General features: G+C 44.4%; 1 protein-coding gene across 1 annotated transcript; it reads left to right on the forward strand.

The window, feature by feature from the left end:
* Positions 1–258: 258 nt before the first annotated feature.
* Positions 259–26,657, forward strand: CFP (complement factor properdin). The gene is made up of 10 exons (XM_081844637.1): positions 259–404; positions 6,800–6,950; positions 14,110–14,282; positions 15,285–15,455; positions 16,287–16,484; positions 17,281–17,454; positions 21,451–21,645; positions 24,806–24,917; positions 25,868–26,007; positions 26,115–26,657. The coding sequence occupies exons 1-10, from the start codon at positions 332–334 to the stop codon at positions 26,117–26,119; spliced, it is 1,392 nt and encodes a 463-aa protein (XP_081700763.1). The 5' UTR covers positions 259–331; the 3' UTR covers positions 26,120–26,657.
* Positions 26,658–27,925: the final 1,268 nt, after the last annotated feature.

The following is a 27,925-nucleotide window of genomic DNA, read 5'->3' on the forward strand; positions in this document are numbered from 1 at the left end:
ATCATCTAGCCTAACCCCCTGCAATACAGGAATATGCAGCTCTCTCACATGGGGTTTGAACCTGCCACCTTGGCGTTATCAGCACCACACTCTTAACACATGGAGCTATCCAGGCACCTCCTTCTGAGTGCTTTGTTGCTCTCCTTGGACTCCGTCCTCTTCGGCTGCAGGTATCTGATCAGGGTGCTGCCCCACCTATCAGGGCTGAGTCACTCCAAGGGACTATTGCAGGAGGGGCTGCCCAGGGACTTCCCCTGCTCCAAACTTCCCCAATAGCTGGCCATGTCATCTTCTCTCTCTTGGTTCCTTTCACTCTGCTCCAGAGGCAGCCATGGCTGGGGGGAAAGAGTTCCGGCTCCTGGTGGTCGTGTCTTGGTGGTTTGGGGTCCTGGAGGCTCCTGCAGGTAAAGGGGACAGGGATGTTTTGGTAATGAGTATCAGTTGCCGGCGGGGTGTGTGTGTGTGTGTGTGTGTGTGTGTGTGTGTGTGTGTCTGTGTGTCTGTGTGTCTGTGTGTCTTGCTTCACTCTGCATTTAAAGGCTGACCTGCCTAATCTGCACTCTCGGAAACAATATGTGAATTGAAATGCAACTATCCTTTGAAATCTGGGATTCTCCAAATTTTGCAGGGCAGTTCTCCTGCCAAGTAATGTGTACAATGCTGCATATAACAGGGTGAACTGTGCACAAAAATGCATATATTTGTGAAAATAACATGCATCAGTGTATTTGGGGAAATTGTTTTGCAAGAATATGTACCTTAGGCAAAACTGCATACAAGAATGTCTATAACAGTGACTGCTTGGAGGTTTTCGAAGTGTTAACTGGTTTATAAATGCTTCAGAATAAAAATAAAATATTAGGAGAAATATGCACCAACATGAAGATTAATTTTCATGAGGAATTAAAAAAAAAATCATTACAAACTGATGTGGAAATGTGGAGAATGGAATTAAAGATTAGAAAACTGAGAAATTAGAGAAATTGAAATTGACAAAATCACCCACCCCTAGTAGTGAGGGAGAGTTGCCACCATTCTCTGGCAGGGCCTGTTCCTGTGCCTGCAAAGCAAGCAGAAATTAAGCCAATAATGTCCTCATGCGCACAGACTCCTCTGAGCTGCATTCTGGGGAAAGCTTGATGTCCTTAACTTTTGTGTACTGGTAGCTAAGTGACAATCCTGGACATAGGTTGTGTTTAGTTGCCACTTTTTATTTCCACAGCAGCAGTGCCCTGCCTTTTTACCAGCTGCATAGCAGGCAGGAATTCTGTGCACACAATCCTTTCCCCAGTATATGCAATAGGGAATACTTTGCCTATTGGATTTCTGCCTGTCATGCAGATTTCTGCCTGTCAAGCCCAGGACCCTCACCATGGGAAAAGGGTAGCAGACTTAGGCGGCATCTGGGGTGCTTGGGGACATGGGTGGCGCTGTGGGTTCAACCATAGAGCCTAGGACTTGCCGATCAGAAGGTCGGCGGTTTGAATCTCTGCGATGGGGTGAGCTCCCGTTGCTTGGTCCCAGCTCCTGCCAACCTAGCAGTTCAAAAGCATGTCAAGTGAAGTAAATAAATAGGTATCGCTCCAGCGGGAAGGTAAACGGCGTTTCCGTGTGCTGCTCTGGTTCGCCAGAAGCAGCTTAGTCATGCTGGCCACATGACCCGGAAGCTGTACGCCGGCTCCCTCGGCCAGTAAAGCGAGATGAGCGCTGCAACCCCAGAGTCTTCCACGACTGGACCTAATGGTCAGAGGTCCCTTTACCTTTACCTAGGGGTGCTTAGGAAGCTTTCAGGCCCCTTTAAGCCACAGATTTGGCTTAAACATTTCCATGCAACCTGAGATGTGAAAGGTACCGTAAATAGTGTGAAACCTGCCTATTATGTGGCCAAAGTATCCCACGGGTATAGAAATTACTTATCGCTTCTTACCAAATCTTCCCTTGGAAGGGCTTGGATTATCATGTGGTTTCAGCAGAGACCTTTTGTTGCCCAGGAGGACTGATGCAGAACAATCCCTTTATAACTTGAGGCATTTATTTAAATAATAAATATGTTGCTATTCAGCAATATATAAACAGCAGCTCACAAAATTAGAATAAAATACCCAAACCAAAATACAATGCAATGGATCCTTTTCCTCAACCCAACAGTTAGTCTTTAATGGCAATGCAGTTCAGTCTTCATTGGGCTTTTGGGGGCGGGGCTTCCCCATAGTTATTTTCCCACTAAAGCTTTTTTCATGCTTTGTCATGCATCCATCTTGTGCATGGGTGGTGCTGTTTTGGCTACATAAGCAGCACCACTCACCTCTGAACACCAATAACAGAGGCGGGTGCAGCAAAACAATATGAACCAAAGAATACTAGAACATAGGAATACTAGAACATAGGGAGCTGCCCTAATACTGAGTCAGATCCATTTAGATCCATTTCTTGATCCATTTAGATCAGTATTGTCAAGAAACAGGCTGGGCTTCAGGCACCTCCTCCTTGCAAATGCCAGGGATCAAACCAAGGAGCTTTTGCATGCCAAGCAGCTGTTCTGCCAGTGAGTGACAGTCCTTCCTGTGCAAAGATTATAGCTGTTAGTTCTCAAGGGCCAACTGAAACAACAAAGGTTTTACCCATACAGTGGTACCTCTGGTTAAGAACTTAATTTGTTCTGGAGGTCCGTTCTTAACCTGAAACTGTTCTTAACCTGAGGTACCACTTTAGCTAATGGGGCCTCCCGCTGCCGCCGCTGCACAATTTCTGTTCTCATCCTGAAGCAAAGTTCTTAACCCGAGGTACTATTTCTGGCTTAGTGGAGTCTGTAACCTGAAGCGTTTGTAACCCGAGGTACCACTGTAGTTGAAAAATTGCTCCATCCTTCATAGGGTTTCCAGGTTTCTTTCCTGGTAGAGCTTTTGTGAAAGTAATAACAGCTTCCCGGCAGGGAGCTGTTGAGTCAGAGAAACTTTTTCTGGCCTGAAGCGATGAGAAATGACAAGTGAGTCCCGTGGCTTCCTGATGTTTACTATGGCACAAGTGGTCATGGGCAATTGGTAGTTTCGCCAGATGCACGCTAGCAAAACAGTTCACCTCATTAGGGTCTGCAGACCCGGCAGCTGCATGAAGCATTAACTTCACTTGGCAGACGTCCATAAGCAGTGTTAGAAACTCAGATTTATAAGCTAGGCACCAAATGGCTCCTTAAACCAAGGTTACAGTCACCAAAATGCAGTAGCGGAGCTTCATGCTTTGGCACCGGAGGGGGGGAGAGCAGGTGGGGGCGGGGCTGGCGCACGTCCCGGGGGCGTGGCATGTGTCCTGGGAGCATGGTGCCCAGCGTGGGAAGGGGGGAGCTGTGATGGCACCCCACCGGGATGGCGCTGCCGGGGGCAGTGCACTCCCCCCCGCACTCCTCTGCCAGTGCCAAAATGGAACATTTAGTTGCCATTTTGGGGCAAAATGTTTCTAAAGTCTTGTTTTCCAAATGTTGGACTGACTCTGATCGATTCTCAGTTAAACATCTGGCCAGTTCAGATGACAACCTTGAGCTAAGTTAAGAGCTTTGAGAACTTAAAGAAGAAAAGTCACTTGCTCCAGGGACTGTCCACATATATATTTGCCTGTTCTGACCTATTTTTCTTAATGGCGACATGGACCATTCATAACGTAGGAATATTCTTCACAACTGTGAGCAGGACGGGGGTGGGGGGACAAAGACGAGCTACTGCAATCACTATAACGCTGTTCCCTGCTCAGGCTGCACAGAAAAATATTTTGGTTCCTCAAATGCATTCTGATTGTGCAGATAAAATATAACTGAAAGAATTCTACAGGATGTGGTATTAGTACAGTGGTACCTCGGGTTACATACGCTTCAGGTTACATACGTTTTAGGTTACAGACTCCGCTAACCCAGAAATAGTGCTTCAGGTTAAGAACTTTGTTTCAGGATAAGAACAGAAATTGTGCTCCAGCGGCGCAGCAGCAGGAGGAGGCCCCATTAGCTAAAGTGGTGCTTCAGGTTAAGAACAGTTTCAGGTTAAGAACAGACCTCCGGAACGAATTAAGTTCTTGACCCGAGGTACCACTGTATGTGAAAACAGTCAAGAGCCAACGACCTAAGCAGTTATGTGGGCTTCTACAATTTCCCCCTCCAACTGCAAGTTCTCAGGCTTTTAGTACCAGTTGGAGTGACATGGAGGAAGACACATGGTCCTTTGGATCCGCCACCATGTGCTCTCTTTTTTTATTATAAAAATAAAAAAAGTTAAAAAGTTATCTCGTTAAATATTTATAATACTATTCTAAGGTGGAGGAACCTGCAGCGGCGTAGCGTGGGTTGTCAGCACCCGGGGCAAGGCAAGTAATTTGCGCCCCATAACCCGGGGCAAGGCAAGTAATTTGCGCCCCTAACCCCTAACCTGCCACCGCTGGGGGCACGGTTGCAACGCAGTGTGGGGAAGAGAAGAAGAGAAACTAGCAGGAGAACCTTGATTTCCCTCTGCAGCTCTGTGGGGAAGGAGGGCGCAGACTGGGCTCCTTCCTCGCCACAAGATCCTGGCTGCGGGGCGCAATTCGGGAGGCTTGGCTGGCCAGGCCCAGGCCCCGCGGGGCTCCTCCGCGCTCCCCTCCCCCGGCCGGCGCCTGCAAAGGCTGCGGGTTCCGCTGCGCCTCCGTCTCTCTTTCCACTGGTAGCGAGAGCGGGTGGGAGGAGGCCACCCGGGAGCCGGAACCGGGCGCCAAATAAGGGGAGCGGGGCGGGCCTGGATCCTGGCCTTGTTTGGTGCTTCCCCTCGGCCGGCGGCCCAGCCAAGCCCGCGGCGGTGGCGCGGCGATGCCCGCGCAGGGGGGCGCCCACCCCTCGGCCCCCGCCCAGCGCTGCCGCCCCAGCACCTGCCCGCTCCTCCCAAGGGGCCTCCTCTCCCTCCCGCCTCTTCGCAGCAGTCCTCGCGGGGGGGACAGGCTCGACTCTCCCCTCCCTCTTGCGCCCCGTCCTGCGCGCGATCCTGGCCAGGCTCCGGCTCCGGACCTCCTTGCTGGCGCCTGCTGCTCCCCCTGGTCGCCCAGCCCGACCCCTCCTCCCAAAGGAGCTGAGCCCTGAGGCTCTTCGGCGACTCTGGAGGCGGCGAGTGCGCCCCCCCAGATGTTGCGCCCGGTGCGGCCGGCACCCCTTGCACCCCCCACGCTACGCCACTGGGAAACTGGCAACCAGTTGCTGCTATGGGAGGGTGGGTGAGGTTGCTCTGGGTCAGGGCTGGCTGAACTTTTCTTTCTTTCTTTCTTTCTTTCTTTCTTTCTTTCTTTCTTTCTTTCTTTCTTTCTTTCTCTCACATATTTTTATTAAAGATTTCTTGGTTTACAAAAACATGTGCAATGTCTCTTTTTTGAAGTTACATTTTCTACAGATCAGTTTCATTTGTTGAGACATTAGTGTTACATTAGGAAGAGGAGGGGGGAAAAGGTGGAGGGGGAAGGTGAGTGGGTGCAGTGCCTCTCTTCTACGTGGTGTATATGTGGGGTTTTGTGTCAGCGTCACGTGTGGGTTCCCTTTACTATTCACTTGTATTTCTTTGGTGGGGAGAGAAGTTGGGGTTGGCCTAGGGTGTGGTTGGTTGGTTGTGATTGGCTGTGGTGAACTTTGTTTCCATGTGTGTGTGTTTTTGGATCACAGATTATCCAGATTGTTGTTGGTGGGTTCTTCTTGCTGTCTTGTTGGGTTGTGAATGTGATAAAGGGTGAAGGCGTCTTCTTTTATTTGTCCCTGTGTCAGTTTCAGTTTGTTGGTTAGTTTTTCTAATAAGGCTGTTTCCTATACTATTTGATACCATTGGTGCTGGTCCATGTTTACTCCTAACAGGTCTCTCCAGTGTCTGGCTATGATGTTTCTGGCTGCTGAGAGTAGGTGGGTTATGAGCTCTTTATGATGTGAGTGGGCATTATTATCTTGGAAGATGTTTAGTAGGGCCAGTTCTGGGGTGACTTCTAATACTTGCTTAGTTATTTTGCATATTTCTTGTATGATTGTTGTCCAGAATAGTTGGTTTTGGGGGCATTCCCACTACCTGTGGATGTATATGCCTATGGAAGTGCATCCTCTCCAGCATTTTGGGGACATTCCTGGGCGTATTAGTGCTAGTTTCCTTGGTGTTAGGTACCATCTGTAAGTATGTTTCAGAGCAAGTTCTTTCCTTTTCACTGATATGGATTTAAAGGGCCATATTAGACCATATTCTAGTCCACTGGGTGGGGTTAATGTCGTCCTCCCAATTTTTTTGATTACGTCTAGGGGTTTTTTGGGATTTTGGAGTAGTATTTGTACATCGTGGACACCATCTCTTTGCTGTGTCCCTTTGTTGTTAGGGGGAGGTTTTCAAAGGTTGTCAGGGGCCTAGTTGCTGCTGATTTTAAGAGGGCATGTAGTTGGTGTGTTAGCCAGGGCATTCGGGTGTCACCTCGTTTGTCTTGTATTTCTTGTGTCGATAAGGGTTTGTTATCTGGCTGACCTTTTCAAGCCTTACCTGGGACTACCTCCCCGGGGTGATGGATGGGGCCCAGATGCAGAAACAGGCACAGCACTGGATGCAAACCTTACCTGTTGTAGGGACACCCCAACTGTGTCAAAGCCAGAGATTCCTATGCACACACCTCTGTCCATTCGTCTTCCAGGCAAGTGGGAGGCATCAAGGAGGGTGTGGCCTGAAGAGAGTCCCCAAGGCCACATAGGGAAGTCACAGCTCCCCGTTTGTGCTTAGGAGGGGGATTCCTATCCTCATGCTTGCAGCCTGCTCTCAGCTGGGTTTTCTCATTTCAGGAGCGCAAAACGTTTTCTGCTACGGGGCATTTGATGTGACTTCAGGGAAGTGCAACGACCTGCTGGGGGAAGGGGTTGCCCAGGACGACTGCTGCCTAAACCACCAATACGGCTTCCAGCTGGACAGGAATGGGCCTTGCCAGGCCTGCCAGTGAGTGTCACACCAGAATCTTATCACGAACCACTGTACCCATGTTTCACTCAGGACCTTCTCTAGCTCACCCAATCGCTCTTGCTGGAGATCCCCAAATACCTTCTGTGGCTACGAGCCACAATGGCATACTCTACCTCCAAAGAGCAGTTGCTCGGGATCACAAGTAGGGAGAATGCTGTTGTGCTCAGGACTCACACCATATGCTCATTTAACACATGGATTTCCCCCAAGGAATCACAGGAACTATAGTTTGCTAAGGGTGCTGAGAATTGCAGTTGTTGTATGAGGGGGTGAACTATATTTCCCAGGATTGTCTGGAGGAAGCCATGTGCTTTTAATGTGCACCAAATATGCTGTCAATGGATTGTGTATAAGTGGTTACAGCATGATGCTCGCTTTTTTTCTTTCTACCACCCTAGCCGAGGCACCTGGAAAATGCCAAGGCCCCTGGGCTCCGGGGGGCCAAACACTGGCCTCCCTTAAAAGTATGTTTGGATGCTCAGCTGGTTCAGCCACCAACCTCATTATCCCCAATGGGACTCCCTCCCCCCCAGACACTACGCCAGGGGTTGGGCCTTAAAGCACAGGGGATAATTACATACCATAAGTCCCTGGTGTGGCTGTAGCTGCCTTGCCTAGTACCAGGTTAACTACACACAGACAACATGGAGGGGGGGGGATCCCTGTAAAGGTATTGTCCTGCTGTTAAATTTGGAATGTTGGTTAATCAACCAGCATGACATCCTCTGTTTTTTGTACAGCTTTTGTGAGACCACAATTTGACTGTGATAGTGTGTGTGTTAAATGCAAATAAGCACTTTGCTATAGGCAAATATTTCCCCCGCAACGATATGGCTTCCTTGTGAACAGAAAATCTAAGTAGGGTGCCGCCCTCATTGCTGATCTAACTAGTGTGTTGGGAATTAGCTCACCGTAATACAAATTTGCACCTAGACTTTGTGAGTGCGCAGCTAAGGGAGGAATTTAGTATAGCCTTAGGCAGATTGCTCTGTCAGCACCAGCAATCCTGCTGGCCTGAATCTCCCCTCTCCCTCCTGCTGCATGCTGTTTGGGGAGTTCTCCTGACCCTCCAGAGCCCATTTGGGGTAGCAGTGGTGGTGGGCATGGGGAGGAGAAGCTTCGCTAATAGCTCCCGCTTAGATGGGCAGGCTTGCTTGCTTCCGAAGAGCATTTCCAAATTCCAATCTAACAACAGTTTATACATTTTAGATAAATTTTTACTATCGTTATCTATAACCTCACTTTGAAATATCGATTCCTTGTCCGCAAAACCTCGTTCTTTACCATCTTTCTTAAACATCTCATTCATTTGGAAGTAGTGCATCCAATCATATACATGTTCCTTCACCTGTTCATACGGTTTTATTTTCCACTTTCCCCCTTCTTTAAACAACAACTGGTCATATGTTATCCATTTGCTTCTCATATTAATTCTCCTTACACTCTTTGCTTCTAGAGGTGATAACCAACGTGGTGTTCTAGGTTCTAATAGGTTTTTATACCTGTCCCATACCTCAATTAAAGGACCCCGGAAGATGTGGTTCTCAAAACCCTTATGGACTCTCTTTTTCTCATGCCATAAATAGGCATGCCATCCAAATCTATTGTCGAACCCCTCTAGGTCCAACAATTCATTATTCTCCAGTTTAATCCACTCTTTCGTCCAGCAAAGACATGAGGCCTCGTAATACAGTTTCAAGTCTGGCAGGGCAAAGCCTCCTCTTTCGTTTGTATCTGTTAACAACTTAAATTGGATTCTCGGCTTTTTGCCCTGCCAAATGTATCTTGAGATCACTCTTTGCCATTCCTTAAAGATCTTCCTTCCTTTAATTTTGGGGATAGTCTGGAATAGAAACAGTATCCTTGGGAGCACATTCATTTTGATTGTAGAGATCCTTCCCCAAAATGACAATCTCAGTTTCGCCCACACCTCCAGGTCCCTTTTAATTCCCTTCCAAGCTGGTTCATAATTATTTTTATATAAATCTATATTTTTGGAAGTTATCCATATACCCAGGTATTTCACCTTTTTAACCACCTCTATTTGTGTTTGTTGTTGCATTACTTCTATTTGATCTTGATCCATGTTCTTTACAATCATTTTTGTTTTTTTCTTGTTTAGTTTAAAACCTGCCATACTTCCAAACTGCTCCATTTCCTCCAAAACTGCTTTTGTCGTACTTATTGGATCTTCAATCATTATTACCAAGTCATCTGCAAATGCTTTGATCTTATATTCGTTCTGGCCGATTGTCACTCCCTTTATTTCCTTATTTTGTCTGATCGAGTTCAAAAGAACTTCTAGTACCGTTATAAAAAGTAGCGGTGAGAGAGGGCATCCCTGTCTTGTTCCCTTTTGTATCCTAATTTCTTCTGTGACTACATTATTTATAATCAATTTGGCTTTCTGTTCTGTGTAGATTGCTCTTATTCCATTAAGAAATTCTTTGCCAATCTCCATATGTTCCAAATTTCTTAACATGAAGTCCCATATTATATTATCGAATGCCTTTTCGGCATCGACAAACATCATTGCAGCTTGTTTATCAATCCTAGCAGACAGATATTCCATCATATTAACTATAGTTCTTGTGTTGTTCTTCATCTGTCTGCTTGGTAAGAAGCCCGCCTGGTCTTTATGTATAATTTCTAATAGCATCTTTTTCATCCTCTTTGCAAGAATCGCAGCGAATATCTTGTAGTCTAAGTTTAGGAGTGAGATCGGCCTGTAATTTTTGACTTGGGTTAGGTCAGAATCCTGTTTTGGAATGAATGTAATATATGCCTCCTTCCAAGTTTCGGGGATTTCTCCTTCTCTTAAAATATTGTTCATCACTTCCTTCAATGGCGTTGTCAAAATAGGTTCCATTTCTTTGTAGTAGCAGGCAGTGAATCCATCCGGCCCAGGAGCCTTCCCCCTTTTTAGTTCTTTGATCGCCTCTTTTATCTCTTCTAATTCAATTGGGGTATTCAATTGCTCTTTTTTTCCGGTCGGGATCTTTTGTACCTTTTTCTCTTTCAGATATCTCTCTATCTTCCTCAAGTTATTTCTTTCTCTGTTTTTGTACAATCTTTTATAGTAATCCAAGAATTCCTTTCTAATTTCCTTCGGATTAGTTACCTCTTCTCCTTCTACTGTAATCTTATTTATTGTACTCTGTTCCTTCCTTTTTTTTAATTGCCATGCAAGCCATTTTCCTGATTTGTTCGCAAATTCAAAATTTCTTTGTCTCAATTTCTTTATATTCCATTCTACTTCTCTATTTATTATGATAGCGAACTGTGCTTGTAGAGCTTTAATCTTTTCTTTTATCTTCAAGTTATTTGGTTTCTTAATTAATTTTTGTTCATTATCCATGATTTCCTTCAGAATTTCTTTTCTGCCTTTTTCTCTGTTTTTATTTTTAATTGAGTTTTGCTGGATGAAGAAACCTCTCATTACTGCCTTGCTGGCGTCCCAGACCACTTTAGTTCTTGTACCTTTATTACAATTGTCTATGAAATATTCTGTTAGTTTCTTTTGCGCTTTTTCAACTATTTTCTGGTCGTCTAGGAGATAATCTTTCAATCTCCATCTGAAAGTTCTTTCTTCGAGGCTTCTTAGATCAAATACTATTGGGTTGTGATCAGAAATTACTTTCGGTTGAATTTCTATCTCTTTGGTTCTTGGTATCAGTTCACTCGAGATCCAAATCTGGTCTATCCTTGACATTGACTTGTTCGGTTCAGAGTAGTACGTAAATTGTTTATCTAACGGATGCTTGAGGCGCCATATGTCTATCAAGTTGCAACTCTCTATCATAGAGAAGAAGGATTTTGGTAGTTTCCCTTCTTTACTTGTTCCTTCCCTAAGTCTGTCCATTTCTAATGAGATCACTCCGTTCATATCACCCATTAAGATGATTTTCTGGTCTATATATTCAAGTAATTTTTCTTCTAAAGTTTTATAGAATTCAGTCTTACTTCCGTTCGGTGCGTAGATCCCGACTATTATCAAATTTTCTCCTTGCCAGTTAATTCGAACCGCTATTATCCTTCCCTCTTCATCCATAAAAATTTGTTGAGTTTCAATTTGGTTTTTAATATATAAGACCACTCCTCTCTTTTTCTCCTTGTCTAGAGATACGAATTCATTTCCCAATCTTTTGTTGATTAATATTTTTTTGTGTCTTCTGGCTACGTGTGTCTCTTGTAAACAAATGATATCTAAATTTTTCCTTTTTAGAAACTGTTCGATTTTGTTCCTTTTCTTTTTTCGTTTATCCCATTTATGTTTCAATTCCAAATTTTTAACGCCATGATGTCTTAATTTAAATAAGATCTAATTATTTGCCTATAATTTGTCTACCTCTTCTTCTTCCTCTTCTTCTTCTTTGTCCATTTTCTTTCCATTCTCTTCTTCTTTCTCCTCTGGTTTTAGTTGTCCTAATGTTCTTCCCTCTGCTCCTTTGGTTTCCTCCGAATCTGCTTTTAATTCTTTGTATTTCCTCAAAAATTTCCCAGTTTCTTCTGGGTTTGTCAGTCTGTGTCTTTTACTTCTATACATGAATGAAATTCCTTCTGGGAACTCCCACCTAAACTCAATGTTGTTTCTCCGTTTAAGCAGTCTAATTGGTATATCTTTAAAGATAATTATGAAATTCCCATCTATATTCAATCTTTTTTCTCTGTTCCTCTGTAGAATCATATTTCTCATATCTCTATCTTTGAATGTAATCAGGCAGTCCCCTGTAAATCTTTTTGTCTTAGTTGTTTTCACTTTCATTCTAAATGCACTTTGGATCGCCTTTCCCATTTCTTCTGCAGATAGTTCCATCCACTTTGCCAATTCTGTTATCAATTTATCTTTGATATTTTCTCCTTGAGTCTCTGGCACAGCTCTGAATCTCAGATTCACCTCCCTCAACCGAAGTTCATTCATCGCTATCACGTCCTTCATCTCTTCCTGAGCTTTGCTTAGTTCCATCATTTCTACTTTTATTTTCTCCTCTTCCCGTTTGACATCTTTCATTTCTAGTCTTGTCTTCTTCAATCCCTCTTCTACCGATTGTGTTCTTCTGAAAACTTCTTTTATTTGCCCTTTCAGTTCATTTACTGTTTCGTCCATTTTCTTATCCATTTTTCCAATCTTATTATCTACTTGTTCTAGTTTAGACTCTAAATTCTTTTCACTCTGTTTAATTTCCGCAAACATTCTTAGAATATCTGCCCTAAAGTCTATCTCTTGTTTAGATCCTTTACTCTCGACAGGTGTCCCCCCATCAGCCCCTTTCTTAGTTGGGTTTGACATTTTGTCCCAATAATTCTCTCCACTCAACAACCCCTACTTGCCAAGGCCCCAGCCACGCACCCCTCCCAACAAAATATATCAATTCCAAATATATCAATTCAACCCAATTCTATCCTTTCACAGTTATTTCACCGTTAATTCCAAATTTGCAGTTATTCAAATTCAACTGGTCTTTATAACTTATATATATGTATATCACCAAGTGTTCATATAAGAGCCCACTGAGTTATCTTCTTGCCTCCACTCAGGCTAATCCTTTTAGTAATGTTGTCCTCTTAGTAAGGTCCAGCCGAACACAAAAGGGAGAGGTAAAATATTTGAATTAACAGTTCAGTAACTAGTTATCCAGTTCAATTGAAGAGATTGAAGAAAGAGTGTCTCGAAACCCTCTTCCCTTATAGTGGGGGATACTCCAAATATACGTTCAGGAGAAACAATTTAAATGTCCAACGATCAGCTTATATCCAAGTGTTCTGTCTAACTTTTAACAACCATCAAAGTCCATCAAATAGGTAGTGTAAAATGAAGCTCCGCCAAAAAAGAGGAAAAAAAAGAAAAAATCAGTTGTACTATCTCGCTTTAGCCACTAGAGGTCTGAATCTATATTAGAATAGCATGTGTTCCAACGGAGGAGGAAAAAAAAAAGGAGAAAAAGAAGTAACGAAAAATATCAATCTCCGTCAGTCTCTCTGCCCCAAGTTCCATAAAAAGAACCCAACAAGTAAGAAAAAGTGAAATGTCTGTAATAGAAAAAAAACGAAACGGTTTGCGCCGACCAAATAATAATGCTCTATCTTGCTCAAAAGTATTCAACTGATGTGTCAGTACGTGTACGCATAAGATGTCCGAAATGGCGTCGGAGCCTTCTCTTCCGTTTCACTGTCCTTATGTTACTAAGTAGAAATTGAGAAGTGCCCCTTCTTATCGCTTACACCCTCCGTTTCACCCAGGACTCAGTTAGAAACAGTTAATCTTCTGTTCCCCTTTTCACTGTAACAATAACTTTGATATAACGTATCCTCTTCAAGAGTTATTTTTTAAGAAATCCCGAAAAGGGGAAAAACGGTGTCCGCTAGGGCAACTCACTTTCACTTTCCGCGCTCTGCAAGTAGTGCTGTGTCAGAGTTGATTTCGGCTGTCAGCTGAACTCCGCAAACTTCTCCTATACACTCCGGGACTTCCTTATTTTATAACTTCGGATTTTAACTTGCTTGGAGCCGGATTCCTTTAATTTGAGAGCATAGCGCTTCCTCGGCAAGCTCGGGGCTTCGCTATTTGGAGGTGGATAATGGCTTCCCTCGACCCGCGGATCCGCACCGCCGTTCTCTTCACTTCTTATCGAAGCTACCTGACGGCCAGGCTGACCGCTCCTGGTCCGCTGGGATCCTGACCCTCTGGACACCCACCAGTGGTATTTTCGGGGGCCACCGCACCCTGTGGCACCCTTTGTCCTCCAAAATAGCCCGGGATTCCCCTCACGGAAAGAATCCCCGCTTGCAACGAGATCGCGCTACACCGGAAGTCCTCCAGAGTCTTTGGCCCTGTGGGCTCTCGGCAGGAAGCAGAGCTTCAACTCCAGTTGCGGATATTTTTGGATGCGGTATTTTTGGGTTTGGTTTGAAGAGAGAGCGGGAGAGAGGGCTTCTGAAGGGTGTTTAGAGGGTGCTCCCCACTTAACGCAGTTTCACTGAAGTGCGTGGGGGCATGCATAACCCCCATGCAAGTGGGGAGTCACTGTACTTTAATTCCGCCCTGGGTTATCTGTGGAATTTCCCTGGGGGATTTTTATGACTCCCCCTAGCAGGGAGGACTCGTAACCTCCTCCTCCTCTTTCTTTTTGCACAGGGCAGCCCACTGGAGTGACTGGTCCCCCTGGAGCCCCTGCTCTGTTTCCTGCCGGGAAGGTGTCCAACGGCGCAACCGGACATGCCATGGGCGCAACGGCCCGGCCGGCTTTTGTCAGGCCAGCACCCGCCAGTGGGAGATGCAGGCCTGCAGCCTGATGGCCTGTTGCCCCAGTAAGCATCTCGGCTCTGCTATTGTGGCTCTTCTCTCTCTCTCTTTTTTGAAAAAACTTTTTAATTCAAAGTTATAATTCAAATTTTAAAATTTTAATTCAAAATCAGACCTCACCTGGAGTACTGTGTCCAGTTCTGGGCACCACAGTTCAAGAAGGACACTGACAAACTGGAACGTGTCCAGAAGAGGCCAACCAAAATGGTCAAAGGCCTGGAAACGATGCCTTATGAGGAACGGCTAAGGGAGCTGGGCATGTTTAGCCTGGAGAAGAGGAGGTTAAGGGGTGATATGATAGCCATGTTCAAATATATAAAAGGATGTCACATAGAGGAGGGAGAAAGGTTGTTTTCTGCTGCTCCAGAGAAGCGGACACGGAGCAATGGTTCCAAACTACAAGAAAGAAGATTCCACCTAAACATTAGGAAGAACTTCCTGACAGTAAGAGCTGTTCGACAGTGGAATTTGCTGTCCAGGAGTGTGGTGGAGTCTCCTTCTTTGGAGGTCTTTAAGCAGAGGCTTGACAACCATATGTCAGGAGTGCTCTGATGGTGTTTCCTGCTTGGCAGGGGGTTGGACTCGATGGCCCTTGTGGTCTCTTCCAACTCTATGATTCTATGATTCTATGAAATCACAAACCCCACGTCACGGAGTCCAACCCCCTGCCAAGCAGGAAACACCATCAGAGCACTCCTGACATATGGTTGTCAAGCCTCTGCTTAAAGACCTCCAAAGAAGGAGACTGATTTGATTTAAATATATGAGATGAATCTTCAGCTTTCAGCTTCGCTAATAGCTCCCGCTTTCTGTCTTCTGAATATATCAGCTATCTGGAGAGCGGCTGCCAGTCAGTCTGTGGACAACAGTGGGTTAGATGGGCAGGCTTGCTTGCTTCCGAAGAGCATTTCTGCAGAAAAGACTGGGCTTCATGAAGAGAATTCAGGGCATGTCCAGGAAGCTATTCATCCCAGCCTTCACTGATGCCGCCCCTTATTTCCTTGCAGGGGTGGGAGGCTGGTCAGCCTGGGCTGCCTGGAGTCCCTGCTCTGTGACTTGCCTCAGAGGGCTGCAGACAAGGAAGCGCACTTGCACCAATCCAGCACCAGACTGTGGAGGCAGTTGCCTAGGAGACGGCGCCGAACAACGGTCCTGTGACACCAACCTGATCTGCCCAAGTAGGTTTTTGACAGAAATATTGGAAAATAAGAACTGGGTCAAAGGATGTCAGGAAGGGGGCCGAAATATTGGGAAATTTTGGAACAAGAGGGCGACAGACTAAAATTGCAGAGTTTTGAAAAATTAAAAAATAGAGTGCGAGATTGGCTTCACTATTACCAGATAATGGAGGCATATAATTTGGACAAAAAAAATCTGTTATGATTAAATGGGCACAAGACGTTGGACATAATATTATGATGGCTTTTTGACTTTTTGTTTTGTTTCAATTGTTGTATCTTGACTTTTAAAAAATACTGGATGCTTATTTTTATTTTGTAAGCCACCAAAAGAATTTCACTGGTAGGTAGCCATACAAAATGATCCAAGAAATGGTTATAGTGGTGTTTTTTTAAAAGGCTGTTTTACTTTTGGGGGAGTTTTTTTTTTACTGTGGTACAGTACAAAAAATGAAAATGGTAAAATCAATCTTTCCTTCTGTCCATGAGTGGCAGCATTTATGTATAAGTTCTTACACTTATACATAAAAGTGTAAGTTCTTACACTCCTTTGATCCATTAAAAAGGCGATGGGAATGGATGGAGGAGAGGGAATGAGGGTGCGGGGCTGGGGTGCTGAACGCATTAAAGGAAATATGGCTGGTAGAGCTTTGCTGGGACTGGATGATCTGATGGAGAAGAGAGACGGGACAGTCTGGAGCAAGGATGGAGGGGACACAGGTCTTAGGGAGGTGAGGTTTGCTTGCCTTCTTTCTGCACAGCCCATCCTGACCCACACCGCCTCCCCCTCACACCCCTCATCTTTCTGTGCTTGCTTCTCTTTTCACACAGCCCATGGAAACTGGGGCAACTGGGGCAACTGGGAACCTTGCCCTGCCACCTGCATTCCCGAGGGCTCGGGGCCACAGCCCAGGCAGCAGCGCCGGCGTCAGTGTAACAGCCCCCCACCTTCCAGAGACCCCCCTGGAAACCCCTGCCCTGGAGCTGACCAAGACTACCACTCCTGCAGCGGACTGCCCTTCTGTCCACGTAAGGAAAGAAAGCTGCCTCATTTAGCCAGCCCTCCTCCTGCAAGCAGCTTGCAGGTGATGACCCTGTTGCCTCGAAGAGACAAGCCCCCCCCCTTATGGATTTATTTAGTGTGTACCTATTTGTGCCAGTTCTATAGCACAAAGTGTATTTTAAAAATATCTCTTAGCGGTGTACAGATAACTAAAGCAACAACAATGCAAAGAGCAGAAAATATTACAAAAGTACAGCTAACATATACAAATGTTACATTAATGCATATGTGAATGTTAGATTCTTTGCTGTCTCTGGCCAGCCGGATCGTGATCCAGAAAGGAAATGGGCAAAGAGACTGGCCTGTCCCAATGAGTGTGGTGGAGTCTCCTTCTTTGGAGGTCTTTAAGCAGAGGCTTGACAACCATATGTCAGGAGTGCTCTGATGGTGTTTCCTGCTTGGCAGGGGGTTGGACTCGATGGCCCTTGTGGTCTCTTCCAACTCTATGATTCTATGATTCTATGATTCAATGCTTTCCAAAGCGACAGACCTAGTTTATAGGCTGGGGATGGATGTAGCAGTGAAGACCCCTTTAACCCTTGACCATTGTCCATGCTGATGGCTGGGGCTGCTGGGAGTCCAAGAAACTCTCAACGACCACAGTTTTCGTAGCCCTGCTGCAGGGAGTTTCCAAATGAATTTCTGTTGTGTCCTGGACAATGTAGTTCCACACTTGATGGGCCACAGCGATGCCCATTTAGAGCTTGTGCTTGTCTGAGCAAGTCTGGCTGGGGATCCAGAGTTCTTTGTGTTCCCCCACAGAGGACGGCAGCTGGGGCAGCTGGAAGCCCACTGGCTCTTGCTCGGTGACCTGCGGGGTTGGCCGAACGGTGGAGAAGCGCCTGTGTGACAGCCCTGCGCCAAAGCATGGAGGGAAGTTCTGCCCTGGTCCAGACACCCACACCGACACCTGTAACACCAGGATGCCCTGCCCAGGTAATGGGGAAGGAAGGAGATATGGCAGGGGCAGCTCTTGTGGGTGGGAATCTAGAGCCAGACCGCAAAGCCTGCCCCGCTTGCTTGCTCCTGCCTGGCTGCTTCCATTCCCTCCAGCGCCCAGTGCCCACTGCCATCTGCGGCCCTCCTGCTACCACTTTCTGGCTTTCTTCTGCTGGTGAATATTGCCCCTTCTTCAGAAGGCTTGTGTCCCTCATGTTGTGAAATTCAGGAATTGAGAGGTGAAGGGGAGCCCCCACTTATTCCCAAACTAGCCAGAAGAACTAAATGGAACCTCCGTGTACAGAGGCCATATCGCTTTGAATAAGGAGCTTTGGGATTGTTGCCAGATCCCAAAAAAACTCTGGCCACTCTGAGCTGTCACATATTGAGGAGACTGTGGAGGTCTGTCTGTACATCTCTGGGCTGTGGCCAGGCTTCTTCTGTGAGTTATTCAGCTTCCCTTTAAAAAGAGATCATGCAAATACTCTGCTTAGCTGCTTGCTAAGAGGTCAGCCTGCTCCTGCCTGCTAACCAATGAGGATGAGGCCTGGCCAGCTCCAGGTTTGAGGGGGTCTCCTTTGGCGGTGTGCTGCTTATATCTCCCTTGCCCTGCCTGTGGCTACGTCTGGGGACTGCCATGTAAATTTCCTACCATGCCCTGAAGTGACACTATTTGGGGGTCAGGGCAGCCAACATGGGGGTGCTGCGGATGGATGCTGCATGCTGACTAGCATGGAAGACGAAGAGCAGACTCCATTTGAGGATCTCTCCCTCATTACAGTCGATCAGGTATATGAAGACGAGCAGCAAAGTCAGTCCTCAGGGAATGTGCAGGCAACCTTGGAATGGACAGACCACGGAAGAACCCCGACCAAACCTAAGAGGAGGCGTGTAGTGGTGATAGGGGATTCCCTACTGAGGGGAACAGAAGCAGTGATCTGTGGGCCTGACAAGATGTCTCGGGAAGTGTGCTGTCTCCCCGGGGCTAAGATCCAAGATGTAACTGAACGACTGCAAGGAATCATAAAACCCACTGACAAATACCCCTTCCTCTTGGTTCATGTGGGAACCAATGACACTGCAAGCAATAGCCTCCAGAAGATCAAAAGAGACTTGGGTGGCTTGTTTAAAAAGAAAGGAAAGAAAGAAAGAAAGAAAGAAAGAAAGAAAGAAAGAAAGAAAGAAAGAAAGAAAGATCAAAAGAGACTACGAGGCTCTGGGCAGGAAATTGAAGCAATTAAATGCACAAATTGTCATCTCATCTGTCCTCCTAGTTGAACGACATGGCCCAGGGAGAGAGAGAAAAATAGTGGAAGTGAACAGCTGGCTTCGCAAATGGTGTAAACAGGAACAGTTTGGATTCTTAGATCACGGACTGAAGTTTCTTGAAGATGGACTTCCGGCAAGCGATGGGCTGCACCGCACAACGGTTGGGAGGAATGTTTTTGCCAAAAATCTCAGAAACCTCATCAGGAGGGCTTTAAACTGTGGGGGAGGGAGACAGTGCTCCTGAAGGTAGGAGTCTATCAATTGATGAAGATGATCATCCAAATGTCATAGACCAAATGGAGCAAACAGCACACAGACCTAGTGGTGGGAGGAAAAAATCCTTAAATAAGAGACACGGGGGAATGATTAATGGACTTCAGTGTCTGTACACTAATGCGCAAAGCATGGGAAATAAACAAGATGAGCTTGAGCTCTCGGTACAGCAAACTAAATATGACATAATAGGCATCACTGAAACCTGGTGGGATAAGTCCCACGATTGGAATGTAATAATGGAGGGATACAATCTATTTCAGAGAAACAGACCAGACAAGAAAGGAGGAGGAGTGGTGTTATATGTCAGGGATGTGTATACCTGTGAAGAGATCCAAGATTTAGAACCTCAAAGCCAAAGTGAGAGCATTTGGGTCAAAATTAAGGGAGAGAAGAATAACAGGGACCTCATTGTGGGAGTTTACTATAGATCCCCAAGCCAAACGGAGGACATAGATGATGCCTTCCTGGAACAGATGGCCAAGCATGCAAAAGGAAGGGAGATAGTAGTAATGGGGGACTTCAATTACCCGGATATTTGCTGGATGTCAAACTCAGCCAAGAGCATAAGGTCAAACAGATTCCTCACTAGCCTTGCAGACAACTTCGTTGTCCAGAAAGTGGGAGAAGCAACAAGAGGAACAGCCATTTTAGATCTGGTCCTAACCAATGTTGATGACCTGGTTAGTGGGGTAGAAGTGGAAGGATCATTAGGCGCGAGTGATCATGCTCTTCTGAAGTTTACTATACAGCGGAAAGGAGCAGCCAAGCATACTAGGACTCAATTTCTTGACTTTAAGAAAGCCGACTTCATAAAACTTAGGGAAGTGCTGGGTGAGATCCCATGGACAGTAATACTAAAAGGAAAGGGAGTTCATGATGGCTGGGAGTTTGTTAAGAGGGAGATAGTAAAAGCACAACTTCAAGCAATACCAATGAGATGGAAACATGGAAGGTGCCTAAAGAAGCCAGGGTGGCTATCTAAAAAACTTTTAACTGAGTTAAGATTAAAAAAGGATGTGTACAAAAAATGGAAAAGGGGGGAAACCACCAAAGAGGAATTCAAACAAATAGCCAGCACGTGTAGACACAAAGTCAGAAAAGCTAAAGCACAGAATGAACTCAGGCTTGCTAGAGAGGTTAAAAGCAACAAAAAAGGCTTTTATGGGTATGTTCGTAGCAAAAGGAAGAACAAAGAAACAGTGGGGTCAGAGGAGAAGATGGTGAAATGCAAACAGGGGAGGCAGAAAGGGCTGAACCCCTCAATGCCTTCTTTGCCTCAGTCTTCTCCGATAAAGAAAACAATGCCCGACCTGAAGAATTTGGAGCAAATGATTCAGCAGAGGAAACACAGCCCAGAAAAGAGAGGACCCAAATAATTACTGCCCAGTCAGTCTGACATCAATACCAGGGAAGATTCTGGAGCGGATCATTAAGCAAACAGTCTGTGAGCACCTAGAAAGGAATGCTGTGATCACCAATAGTCAGCATGGTTTTCTGAAAAATAAGTCATGTCAGACTAACCTGATCTCGTTTTTTGACAGAATTACAAGCCTGGTAGATTAAGGGAAGTAATAGTGCCACTGTATTCTGCTCTGGTCAGACCTCACCTTGAGTACTGTGTCCAGTTCTGGGCACCACAGTTCAAGAAGGACACTGACAAACTGGAACGTGTCCAGAGGAGGGCAACCAAAATGGTCAAAGGCCTGGAAACGATGCCTTATGAGGAATGTTTAGCCTGGAGAAGAGGAGGTTAAGGGGTGATATGACAGCCATGTTTAAATATATAAAAGGGTGTCACATAGAGGAGGGAGAAAGGTTGTTTTCTGCTGCTCCAGAGAAGCGGAAACGGAGCAATGGTTCCAAACTACAAGAAAGAAGATTCCACCTAAACATTAGGAAGAACTTCCTGACAGTAAGAGCTGTTCAACAGTGGAATTTGCTGCCAAGGAGTGTGGTGGAGTCTCCTTCTTTGGAGGTCTTTAAGCAGAGGCTTGACAACCATATGTCAGGAGTGCTCTGATGGTGTTTCCTGCTTGGCAGGGGGTTGGACTCGATGGCCCTTGTGGGCTCTTCCAACTCTATGATTCTATCCCTCCCTGTGAATCTGCTTGACATCAAGGTAGACAACTTCAGGCCTTGGGCCAAATGTGGCCCCCCAGACTTCTCTATCTGGTCCCTGGAATGCTCCAGCTGCACCCCACATAGCTCCTGCTCTGCTCGGAACATGCCCCTTCTTTTTCTGTTGTCTCCTGTAGCGATTTTTGCCTGGCTGTGTCCTTGAACTGGGATGGTGACTCTCATTTCCCTGGATGGGTGTGTGTGTCTGACTACGGTGGGGGGTGGCCCTCAAGTCCCATCCCCGGACTGTGGGGCTGGCTGCCCTTGCCCACCGTCAAAGCTGGCTGGCATTCTTCTTGACCCTCCTCCTTCTCCCGCAATGCCACACAGTGGACGGGCGCTGGAGGGAGTGGTCCGAATGGAGTGTCTGTGAGAATAAAGCCAGTAATATCAGGATTGCCTGCGATGAGCTGACTGGACTTCAGAGGAGAACCAGGACATGCGTTGGACGAGCACATGAGGGCAAACGCTGTGTGGGGCCAACCATGGATATCCGAAGCTGCTACAATATCCAGTTATGCTCTTGTGAGTATTGGGGATAAAAAGAGGTGGAAGGAGCTGCCCATATGAAAGGCTAAGCTTCAGAAATGCCACTTATGGGTGAGCCTGGAGGATGGGAGGCTGCTGGGAGCCCCAGGTGATCTGAGTTTTCTTTTTGTCTTCCCCACCCACAATTTGATGGCCATTTCTTGGGTGGCTTGTTTAAAAAGAAAGGAAAGAAAGAAAGAAAGAAAGAAAGAAAGAAAGAAAGAAAGAAAGAAGAATTAGGCACTTGTTTTGAGTATAGGTCACTCTGTTAAAAACTAGCCAGGATATTTAAATGGAACCTCCATATTAAAGAAGCCATATTTCTTTGAATAGGCTGCCATAGGGCTGTTGCTAGATCCCCCAAAGACACACATATGCTAAAACCAGCATATGCTGATGTATAGATGTGCACAGATGTGAGCACTGAGGGAAAGTGGCCATATATATATATATATATGATTTTCAATTCAGGTAGAAGGGAGGAAAGTGCCAAACACCTCAGGCTCAGGCCTCCTGGACAATACTCCTGAGCTGCTGGGTGGAGAACAAGAGGCTGTGTCCTGCTTCTGAGAGCCCAGAGGCTCCTCCACTGGAAGCAGAATGCTGGGCATAGATGGTGCAATCTAATAAGGCCATTCATGATTCCTCTATCATGTGGATTTTTAAAAACAACAGCAACAAAGATTCTACTTTCTGATATCTCTTTCCTTTTTTTAAATTTTTTTATTGGATTTTACATTTTTATCACATTGCCACATATCAAAATCAACAAAATACATTCCCTCAATTTCCCCCCTCCCCCCGACTTCCCTCAACTTCCTTTTCTGGTCGGTCCCCCGTCCCCCCCATTAAACCCTGCCTGCTTTCAGATATTGTACATATTGTCCATATTGATAATTATTATTTCTGTTGTTAATTGTAAATGTTTACTCAAATCCTGGTAGTGAGTTTAGATCTTTACATTCTTACATTGTTTCTGTAAGTACAACATGAAAAGTTCCCATTCTTTCTTAAATTCTCTCTTGAGTCTCTGAGTCTTTCTGTTTACTTCGCCATTTCAGCATATTCCTTTTTTTTTGTAAATAAATTTATTAGTTTTCATCCAGTTATACATTTTATATCGAATACAACATATTATACCTGTTTTGAACTTCCTTCAGCGCCTCTGAGATCATTCGTACTTATACCTTTAGTACACATTCCCTTTTTCCATATTGCCATTATTCCTCCTTATTCCCATTTTTTTTTTATAAACAATACTTATTTGTATTTTTACAGTGCCTCTTGAAATCCCACTAACGTTGTGTTTATACCACAAATGTTTTTCAGATAATCCACCAATTTTCCCCAGTCCTCGATGAACTTTTGGTCTTTAGTATATCTAATTTTCCCAGTTAATTTGTCCAGTTCGGCATATTCCATTAATTTTTGTAGCCATTCTTCCTTAGTTGGTATTTCTTCGCTTTTCCATCTTTGGGTTAATAACCTCTTAGCTGCAGTTGTAGCATACATAAAGCGTTTCTTCTTTTCTCTTAGTAAATCTTAACCTGTAATACCTAATAAAAAAGCTTCTGGTCAATTTAAATATTTTCTTAATTTCATTACAAATCATATCCAAATACTTATTAATCAGTTTGCAATTCCACCACATGTGAAAAAGTTGCCTTCATTTTCTTTACATTTCCTTTTCTTTACATTTCCAACACTTATTTGAACCTGTTCTATACCTTTTTGCTATTTTTTTCTGGTGTAATACTCTGGTCCATGGGGTCACAAAGAGTCGGACATGACTAAACGACTAAACAACAACATCATTTTCATATAATTCTCTTTTATTAAAATACAATCAGTAAATTTCAAATTTACTCTCCATAATTTTTCCCATTCTTCCATTTCTTTATTGTGTCCTATATCTTGCACCCATTTAATCTTTATACTTTTTACCTCTTCATCTTTTGTTTCCCATTCTAATAATAAATTATTTGTTTTCTTCAACAATTTGGTATTATCTTCTATAATTTCTCTTTGGAATCTTGAAATATTCAAGCTAAAACCTTTTTAAAATCTTCTTTAAATACCTCATTTAATTGACAATATTGCAGCCAATTATACACATATTCTTTAATCTCATATTCTTTCAGTATTAACTTCCCTTCCTTTTCTATTAGCAAATCTCTATATGTAGGCCATATTTTCTCCCTATTTATTTTTTTGATTGAAATTACTTCTGTAGGGGAAACCTACCATGGGGTCTTTAGTTCTAATAGTTCTTTATGTTTTCCCCATGCCCTTAAAAGTGATCTCGTAATTATATGATTCTAAAATGCTTTATGTATTTTCCCTTTGTTGTACCACAAATACGCACGCCAACCAAATCTATTGTCATGCCCTTTCAAATCTAATAAATCTGTGTTTTTTAATTTTATCCAGTCCCGGATCCAAGTTGTGCATCTCCAACATAAAATTTCAGTTCTCATATAGTGCAACCTGACACCTGTCCGCTCACAAGTGAGTTCTCTGTAACAGACTCCCATCTCTTAGGCCTTTTGGTTAAGATCAAGTGTAGTATCTGATATCTCTTTCCAAACAGATACAGCCCTAGTGAGCTGTAGACATGAGGCACGATGGCAGAGGGTAGGTGAGCCAACCGCCTCTCCCTACCTGATTATTGCCCCTTGCTTTTGAATGCCTGGCCCAAAGCCACTCTGTGTGCTTCAGGTTGAGCAGGGCTGCATCTACACAACTATAAGAAATGCTCTGAATTTTTTTTAAAAGCTCATAATGGAAAATTTTATAGTTCTGATTCCAGCTTTACAGCACCATCTGGTAGCACGTGTTATAATGCATTTATAACATTTTATTTTTACCATGCAGCTGAGTCCCATGTCTTTCTGGTCCCTTTCTGAGGCTCTCACTGCCATGCCCCAGTGGTTCTTCAGATACTCTACTTGTCATATTGACACCATATTGATACTCCTTTAACAGTTGTAATGCTTTCCCCCAGAGCATCCTGGGAGCTGTAGTTTGTTAAGGGTTCTGAGAGCTGTTGGGAGAACCCTTACAGAGCTACAGTTCCCTTCATGGTAGTTGTTCAGTAGGCAGAGGTGGAGTCAAGGGATGCCAAGCCTGTGGGTCTGATTTGTGTGGCTTCTCTCAGTGAAAGGAGCCTGGACAGAATGGAGCCCATGGGGCCTCTGCAACCCGCCCTGTGGGGAGAAGCCCATGAAATCTCGCAAGAGGGAGTGCAAAGCCATCTACCCTAATTACCCGTGAGTATGAAATGAGGGAAGGGCAGTGTGTGTGTGTGTGTGTGTGTGTGTGTGTGATAGAGAGAGAGAGAGAGAGAGCGCTGAGCTGAGGGAGAGAGAAATAGGGAGTTGTTTCATTTTTGAAGGGCAAGCCTGCGAAACCATTTTCTGACTTGCTTAACTGGCCAGCTGCAGCTAGTGCAGAATTCATGTATTTATCTGACAAGAGTTAGTAGGCAAAAACTACTTGGCAGGTTGCACAAAACAATAAAGAATGTTCACTAATAATACTGATAAAAATCACACATGAAAAACAAATGGGCATACAATTTATCAAAATAAATAAAATCAGATTGGAAACAGATAGGCTGTTGTGAGTTTGAGCAGGGAGGGGTTAGGCTGTATGATGACTGAGTCCCTTCTAATTCCTGGGGTCCTGGATGCAGCAAGGGTTAAAATCCAATGGAGGATTCCATTGCTGGATTATCCTGAGCCTTTCACAGTCACATGCAAAACCAGTACAAAAGGTAGCTAGCAACAATATCTGGGGTGCTCTGAGCTGGAATCCAGTGGGGTGAAGTCATGGCTTCCTTAGAAAAAACACAACTCTTGGTAACTGAAGTGTGCTAAGCGTACTGAGAGTTGTAGGACAGTCAGTTGGTCTTCCCGGGGACTCTGGGAATTGCAGCTCTGTGAGGGGAATGGGGTAGGGTCTCCTACAAGCGCTCCTTAAAAAACTGCAGCTCCCAGAATTCTTTGGGGAACACCATGACTGTATATAGTGGTATGGCACAGCCTTAAATGTGCAGTGGTACCACACGCTGTGTTGGGAGGTGGGGGAAGACATATCCTGCTGGAGTTGTCGTGTTGTTATTGTCTCAGAGAAGCCAGTTTGGAGGAACAGGGGAGGGGAGTGTGACCTCCTAAGCCAAGCAGCCCCTTCATTGTGATCCTTTCTCTCTGGCTTGCAGAATGACAGTGGAAGGAGAGAACGGGAAGGTACTGAACGTCAGCTTCTGGGGGCGCCCAAGACCCAACTGCCAGCCGCTGGATGGACAGGGGCTGGTGGTGGAGGAGCAAACACCATGCCAAAATGTGCCCCCCTGTGAAGGTGAGTTGGTGGCGATCTTCTGGGGAGGAGAAAACGATGGGGGAGCCCAGCATTTCCCCTGGATTTAACCACGTTTCTCTCTCTTTCTCTCCGCCCCCCACCCCTAGACTGATTTTGAAGAAACTGTGGGTTTCAGCGCTGGAGACTACCAGGAGCCAGGCTAATGTCAGCTTCCTTTCATCTTTGCAACCCCCAATAGCTGCTTCCTCTTTTTGAAATGGTGACCTTGAGAACTGAGGAATAATCAGTACAATAAGTTGCCTTATATGTCAACACACTTACATGTCAGCACACTGTGTAATGTGGATATTAATTCATATAAGCTTTCCCCCATTTCATAAGCATTTTTTCATTTTCACATAGATATAATTCATTGTATGCCTGTTGGTTGTTGTTTAATATATGATTGTTATTTTTGAAATTAAAAAAAAAATGCTTAGCATATCAGGCCAGTGTGTGTCCTAGGTGGGAGATTTTAATCACATTATGGATTCTACTGTTTTCATTTACTGTAAAAGCAACCATACTCTGCATCTGGATGTTTTAGGCTGTATGTTGAGAGCTCTGCTTGCAGACAGATGAATGTGGTGTAAAAGTATGTACCTCCTAGTGGTGCAGCAATAAAACTGCTCACACATTTGCAAAGCTAAGCAGGGTCCAGTATGGTTTCAAATGTGATGGGAAGCCATGTGTTGAGATTCCTGCATTACAAGGGCTTGGACTTACAACTCTATTATTCTATGTAGATTTGCTGAAAAACAGTATCTTTGACATTATGCTAAAAAATTAGTAACAATGACAGGAGCTTTGTAAAAAAGGCAATAACCTCTCTAGCTATTTGCTTGCCTGCCCTGTTGTCCTGGAATGCTCTTAAAGGTTCTAAGTGTTCCAGAGTGAAAAGCATTTCCTGGGCTGGGCTGTGTGCTGAGGTTGCAGAGGTAATAGTAGGGCAATACATTCCATTGTAGTGATTTTTTTTTGATTTTTTTTTTGTAAATAAGTTTATTAGTTTTCATCCAGTTGTACATTTTATATCGAATACAACATATTATACCTGTTTTGAACTTCCTTCAGCGCCTCTGACATCATTCGTATTTATACCTTTAGTACACATTCCCTTTTTCCATATTGCCATTATTCCTCCTTATTCCCATTTTTTTAAAATAAACAATACTTATTTGTATTTTTACAGTGCCTCTTGAAATCCCACTAACGTTGTGTTTATACCACAAATGTTTTTCAGATAATCCACCAATTTTCCCCAGTCCTCGATGAACTTTTGGTCTTTAGTATATCTAATTTTCCCAGTTAATTTGTCCAGTTCGGCATAGTCTATCAATTTTGATCTCCATTCTTCTATCGTCGGTATCTCCTCTTGTTTCCACTTTTGGGCCAACAGGATTCTGGCTGCCGTTGCTGCGTATTGGAAAAGCTTATAGTCCTTTCTTCTTATGTCCTTTCCTACAATACCTAAAAGAAAAGCTTCTGGTTTTTTCACAAAAGTGTATCTTAATATTTTTTTCATCTCATTATAAATCATTTCCCAAAAACTTTTAACTTTCTTACATTCCCACCACTGATGAAAGAACGTCCCTTCTTTATCTTTGCATTTCCAGCATTTGTTATCAACCTTATACATCTTCGCTAATTTTACAGGAGTCATGTACCATCTATAAAACATTTTCATTACATTCTCTTTCAATAACGTACATGCCGTAAATTTCATATTCTCTTTACACAGTTTTTCCCATTCATCGAATTAAATATTATACCCAAAATCCTTTGCCCATTGTATCATTACCGATTTAACCTCTTCGTCCTTAGTATGCCATTCCAGCAATATCCTATACATTTTTGACAGAGTTTTATACTCATTGTTTATTATATCTTTTTGGAAAATCGATTCCTTTTCCACATA

Source organism: Podarcis erhardii, assembly GCF_964252035.2.
Source record: "Podarcis erhardii genome assembly, chromosome: 17".
Lineage (NCBI taxonomy): Eukaryota > Metazoa > Chordata > Lepidosauria > Squamata > Lacertidae > Podarcis > Podarcis erhardii.